Below are 6,539 nucleotides of genomic sequence, written 5' to 3'. Positions count from 1 at the left end.
GGCTCTCTGCATCAATTCCTGTACTTAACCCAAGGGGAAACACGGGGAACGTGGCTGGGTGCGAGGCAAGGGGGTGCACTCAGATCCCTGGGGCCGGCTCTTTCTGCTCCCTTTCAGAGAAGGGGCCCAGTAGCCAAAACAAAGTTAGGATGGGGCCGCAGCAGCAGCGAGGGACAGGGATGCGATCTGCTCTGTTACATACTTAACCAAGGCAGCACAAATTCCTCATTGTGGTTCGGTTGGAGGCTTTTTGGTTTTTTTCAAACAGGCAGCATATTTCTGCTTTGACTTCAAGGACTTTATGGAGAACTTCTTGCATTCCTTTGCTTTATGATCGGAAATATCCCCATTTAATACGAAGTAGCTTGAGGCTCGGTTCTGCTGCCTTTCCCAACATTGAGCAACTCCCGAGCAAAGGCCTGCAGCCTGCAAGGAATTAGAAATGGGCTTAACTTCATGTGCCGGAGAAACCCTGCTGAAGGGCTTTCGGGAGCGAGCCCGGGTGCGTGTCGCTCGTAGGGGATGCGTGTGTTAAGTGCAGCACGAAGTGATGGAGGAGACGAGAGGACGAGAGGAAATGGCCTCAAGTTGTGCCAAGGGAGGTTTAGACTGGACATTAGGAAAAATTTCATTACTGAAAGAGTGGTCAGGCCTTGGAACAGGCTGCCCAGGGAAGTGGTGGAGTCACCATCCCTGGAAGTATTTAAAAGACGTGTAGATGAGGCACTTAGGGACATGGTTTAGTGGGCATGGTGGTGTTGGATTGACAGTTGGACTTGATGATCTTAGAAGTCTTTTCCAACCTTAATGATTCTATGTACATGGTATAACTCTGACACTGTGCGTCTTCCCTCTCAAGGTATCGACCAGGGCCAGATGACGTACGACGGCCAGCACTGGCACGCCACCGAGACCTGCTTCTGCTGCGCGCAGTGCAAGAAGTCCCTGCTGGGACGGCCCTTCCTGCCCAAGCAGGGGCAGATCTTCTGCTCCAGGGCCTGCAGCGTCGGCGACGACCCCAACGGCTCCGACTCCTCCGACTCGGCTTTCCAGAGCGCCCGAGCCAAGGAGGCCCAAGGATCCCCGCCGCAGCGCCAAGATCGGCAAGAACAAGGGGAAAGGCGAGGAGGGGGCGCGCAGCCCATGCAACCAGCTGCAGGTCACCTCCAACCGCCTCTCCACCGACGTGGACCCGCTGTCCCTGCAGATGGATTTGCTGAGCCTGGCCAGCCAGACGCCGAGCCTCAACAGGGAGCACTTGTGGAGGAGCCGGGACGAGCTCTACCACTACGGGAGCAAAATGGAGCAAAGTCAGTCCCAAAGCCCTTTGCAGCTTCTCAGCCAGTGCAACATAAGGACCTCCTATAACCCCAGCCAGGTCCCGGGCTCACAGACGGATTTATGGGCGAAACATTTCAGCAACCCAAAGCGGAGCTCCTCGCTGGCGATGAAGAGCCATGGCGGCAGCTTCATCCAGGACTGCAGAGAGGACTACTACTCGGGGAGGCTTCGCTCGCAGGAGAGCTACAGCGACATGTCCAACCAGAGCTTCCCCGAGACCAGAGGAAGTCTCAAAGTCCCCAAGTACGAAGAGGAAGAGGAAGGCGGGATGCCGACACCACAGTGCCGCACCCGGCACCCCATCAACACCCTCAAGTTCACAGAGGACCTGACGCCCACCGAGCAGACTCCCCGCGGCTCCATGGAGTCCCTCGCGCTCTCCAACGCAACAGGTACGTCACCCCCGCTTCTGTCACCCTGCGGCCACCCCAGGTCCCTTGTGCTCCGGGTCAGTGCCAAGCAGGTGTCTTCCCGTTATAGGGGTGACCGGCAGGGTGGGGGCCGCCGCTCGGGGCCATGGGCTTGCCTGCCCATTCAGCCCCGGTGTGCCTGGCAGCCCCCTCTCGTTTTTGCTTGCTTGTTTACCAAATGCAGAGCTTTATAGATGGCTGGCCTTTCCGTGTAGCTCAAAACAAATGTTTTCAAGCTCTTTAATCCTCCGTTTTGTGAAGAGGGGGGGAAAAATCAAGGCCAGCTGCTAAAGCAGAGGCAGATTCCAGGCTTCAGCGCTTGAAGGACTGCTGTCAGCTGCCCTTGGGGGCTAAAAATATTTTTAAATGCTTTGAAATAGGCCCAGTTAACCCCTTTTGCACGTTACGCAGTCCTCGAGCACATGACTAGTTAAAAGAAATTCCTCCCCCTCTGTGCACGGCTCTTTCTCTCCTCTTCCCCAGTCCCCTGGTAGAAACTGCAGGGAAAAGCCAGGTGAGATGCTTGTCCCATCGGGCTGAGCCTGTTTCTCATGACCGCATCCCAGGGTAATATTTCTCAGCCCTTTCACCCCAAACGTGTTTGGGTTTCATTTTGCGGCTGCAGGGATGGGTGTGTGTGCACGGACGTGTCTGCGGCAGGGGTCTGGTCCGCAGCCCAGCGTGGGGAGGCTCAGACCCCTGCCCACGCCGTCCTTCTGCAGCCTGCTGTAGCTTGCATTATCGGACGGCTGCGCTCGTCTGGCACAGCTATCGCTCGCTTCCGAGTCCCTCAGCAGAAAACTTCTCGGAAAAGAAAATACTGAGCCCGGTTTGTTCGCCAGAGATACTGCCTTGCTTTTTTTCTTCACCACTCCCCAGCTTTTTTCCATTGCAGCCAAACATTGCTTGTCCTGCGCCTGCCCCCTGCAAAATGGAGTCCGTCTGTCTTGCTGTCCCCGGCAGCGAGCAGCCTACGGGGTGTTTAGTACCCGGTCCCGAGGGCCTCCGGCGGGATGCTGGCAGCGGGTGGTGGGGATGCGCCGGCGAGCATCGCCCGGCCCCCGGAGAGCTGAGCGCTGCTGAAGCCGAGCTCTCTGCCTCTGCCCCGCCTGGACGGACAGGTTTGCTCTGCTACGCCCGTGCCTCCTCGCCCCGCTCCTGGGTTTTCCGCGTGTTTGTTTGGGGAAGTTGCCAGCCACGTGCCAAGATGGGAAATGATCTCTGTGTTCAGCCAGGATCCCCCTAACCGGCGGGTGGTAAAGCAAGGAGGGAGAGGAGAAGCTAATGAGCTGGAGAGGGTTTTGCTCAAACAGCCTCAGATATACGCAGAGGAAAAAAAGACGTGAAATGGCAAGGGAGTTGGGAATTGCTCTTCAAAACAAAGTTCTCCGAAGCAAAGCCCCACATTTCCAAAGCCGCTCGTGTTCCTGAAAACTTGTGTTGTGTAAAACCCCGTCAGTACAGAGTCTTGAGCAACATCGAGTTCAGATGAGCAATCCCTGAATACTGAAGCGGTTGTTGCATGCTTTGGAGCTGAAGTGTAACAAGTTATCGGGGATACAGGTCAAGAGACGAGAAACGTGGCAAGGCCTTCGTATTAGAGTGCAAATCATTCTGTCTTTCATTTTAGAAACCCCTTTTTAAAATGCTGGGAGGGAGATCTTCCAAAGGCATCCGTCCTCCATACGTAGCCACAGTATGAATTTCCTTACGGGCAGTGCCTCCCTTAACGACTCACTTCTTTCCTGCTTTCTGGAGCAGATGCTCAGCGTGATGGGGCTTGCAACGAATTTAAGCAGTTCCTCTGCAGAGTGAGGTGATAACATTTTTATTAATGTGTAAGATTCTAATAATTTTCCTTGCTCTGGGACCTGGCTCAGCTCGAGCTGGGGGGCACTGCGGCAGTAACAGGCAGCTCCCCCAGGGCCGTGTGTGCAATTATGGAGGACGCATTTATCATCCCATTTAATTGGCAGCGTTTTGAAGACAGGGAGATTCAGTGACCTGGCTGAGGTCTGTGGGAGAGTGAGTTGCCCAGCAAACACCCCCATGAAGCTCCCCCCAACACAGCCTGGGGGTCCAGCTCGCCCCGTGCCCTCTGCCCTGCACAGCCCAGCTCTGCGTCGCAAGAAACTCCCAGGCATCCAGATACGACGTCCCTTTGAGCTACTGGTGCTGCACAGTTGCTCCACCTTATAAAGTGAAATAATTCACGCCGCATCCATCTAACATTTTATGGCATTGCTGAAAACGTTCTTTTTTTTATAGGGAGCCGAAGGGCAAACAGTCCCTGACCTGCAGAGCGCAAATTAAAAGCTGGTCCCTCCCTGGCAGCAGATTTTGCTGTGATGTTTCTATTACGACTGAAGTACTAATTAGCTGGAGACGTCAGTAAAAGCAGATAATACATAGGGTGTGCAGCGGTAGTCCCTGTCCTCTGGCCAGAAGGCTGTGAACAGATGTTGTCCCTATAATATTTGTAATGCATTCAGTGCCGGATGGGGGGTCACCCATTGGGTGGGTCAAGATCTGTGTGACCCCAAGTCTCCTGCAAGACCTCAGGTTTTCACCTTACCAACCGGGCTCTACTTAATTGCTTCAAAGCCAATTCCTCATGGGTTGGTTAAGAGGTGTGACACTTGGGTACTCGCCCTTAAAGTGCTTAACTATGCTCCATCGTCGCACCATGGGCAATAGGGCACCAGCAGACACCGGAGTGGCAGAGGTAGCCTTGACCCTCCTTGTGCTTTGGTTTTCGGGTTTGAATTAGATGGGAGCATCTCTGCTGTCCTGTGGTTTGTGCTTGTGTAATTGCCACAAATGCTGATGTGATTTAACCACATCCACTGGCAAAGGGCAGAGTTTCCTGCTGGTGGAGAGCATTTCGCCTTTCCTCCTGCGTTTCTGTTTGAAGATCCCTTCTCTTCCATCAACCAAAGGCTATGACAGACTCCAATCCGCTGCATCATCTTCTTGAAGGCTGGGTCCTTCTCCTGCCCAACATGGCCATTAGATGGAGAGGCAAAGAGCAAAAAATATTTCCCAGCACATTTTCCAAGAGAGAGCTCATTTTTGCTGAATTTTCTATTATCTTTTATATTTGATTTGCTTTGGCTGCTTTTGCTTTTTTTTTTTTTTTTAAATAGCATTAGCAACAATACAAAACAGTGGATGCTGTAGCAATGTTTGCCCTATAACTCCCTTCGTTAAGCAATCAGGACGATGCTAAGATGGAGTTTGTCCAGGAAGCTTTTCTCATGAGGAGGAGTCTGATCCTACCAGAGGTTAATCACTTCCCAGAAGGTACTCGGTCCATCACAGCCTTGCTCCCAGTGCTTGTGCTCTGCCTTGCTCTGCTTGTGCTTGCGTTGCCCTCTAAAAAGGTTTTGCAGGTGCTGTATGTGCCTAGCAGCTGAATTAGAAATCAAGAGCTGACCTCTGCTGATTCCAAGCAATCATTTCCACAGAATGCCAGCTGGTCAAATAGCCCACTTAAGAAAGTACCTGCAGGCTAAATGTTGTTGTCTGGGAACAGTCTCTTTGTGTGCAGCTTGCAGAGAGCAGGAGCGCTTTGGAGGTAGAAGTCGCGTTGAACGGTGACACTGTCATACGCAAAAGGAGAAATAGATTTTAGGTATTCCTTGAGAAAATGAGTTTGGGTGAGGGTAACAGCCTCATCTGTCACAGGCATAAATCCAGGAAAAAAAGAAGTTAAACTGGTGCCGTTACAGGGTGGCATGTGATTTCACATGTATGGCGCACGTTTCTGCTGTCATCTGTGTTACCAGATGCCCAAAGGCCCCAAATAGCTTGTTTTTCCAGGACTAAACAACAACTGTGATATACCCAGAAAGCAGAAAGAGAAAAATGTATGAATATGCACGTGGGTCAGTGCTGATCCCTGCGCGTCTGAGTTGCAGAATGACCTGACAGCATCGTCTGTCTCCAGTCCCCTCTTCTTCCTCTGCCTGAGGAGGGGCTGAAAGCTGGGGCTGGGGGTAAGAAAAAACCCTGTTTCTCAGGGCTGGGGTGTGTTTTCCAAGAAGCGTTCAATGGCCCAGCCTCTCCTGCACCGAGGGCTTGGGAGCAGCTCCTGAACACCCTCAGGGACTGCAGTGAGGGGCTCGGGGTGAGCGGGGTCCGGGGGCTGGTCCCCATCCCCGCGTCCTCAGTGGCACTGCATCCCACGGGTGCTCCTCTCCCCCCTGGGCTGGAGACGGCGGCTGCCCCGGGGGCTTCAGCCGAGTTACGCAAGCCAGAAAATGACACATTGGCTGTTCTTGACTTTTTCTAAGAAAAAGGAGGCTCCCAGCTCTCCAGCACGCTCCTACCATCCTCTTTCCCCCAGACAGGGGCAGCATAAAACTGCTTCTGAGTCGGAAGATGGGATCCCTGGGGGGATTTCTTGCAATTTTGCGAGCCAGGTATAACATTCCCCAATCCAAGCCGGGTCATTTCAAAACCCAAGATGTGAAGACGGAGGTTTTCCTTCCCAAAGGGCCAATGCCAAAACATTGTAAAACTGCCAGGAATGTTTCTTCTCCCCCCTTGCTCACCTTCTGCTGCTCGGCGGTGGGAGGTTTGGCGTGCTTACCGCAGGGGCTGGCCACGTGCACGCCTTCGCCCCTTTGGTGTCACACATGGATGTGCCAAAGCACGAGGGGTAATGACCAAACCAGAGGGAGAACCGAAATGGGCTTCTGGAAGGAGATGTCGTAGAATCATAGAAGCATAGAATAGTCTGGGTGGGAAGGGACCTTTAAAGGTCATCTAGTCCAAACCCCCCCC

General features: G+C 53.2%; 1 protein-coding gene across 1 annotated transcript in view; it reads left to right on the top strand.

Annotated features, from left to right (window-relative positions):
* The window catches only part of LOC104080830 (prickle-like protein 2), a gene marked incomplete at its 5' end in the record, with an annotated part of 20,531 nt that overhangs the window by 6,278 nt on the left and 7,714 nt on the right, over nucleotides 1–6,539 (top strand). Inside the window, 2 exon segments of the mRNA XM_009583348.1 lie at nucleotides 860–1,083; nucleotides 1,085–1,733. Of these exon segments, the coding sequence (XP_009581643.1) occupies nucleotides 860–1,083; nucleotides 1,085–1,733 (873 nt within the window).

The sequence above is a fragment of the Fulmarus glacialis genome, unplaced genomic scaffold, assembly GCF_000690835.1.
Source record: "Fulmarus glacialis isolate BGI_N327 unplaced genomic scaffold, ASM69083v1 scaffold14308, whole genome shotgun sequence".
NCBI lineage: Eukaryota > Metazoa > Chordata > Aves > Procellariiformes > Procellariidae > Fulmarus > Fulmarus glacialis.
The sequence above is the reverse complement of the archived record's forward strand: the minus strand, read 5'-3'. Positions and strand labels throughout refer to the sequence as shown.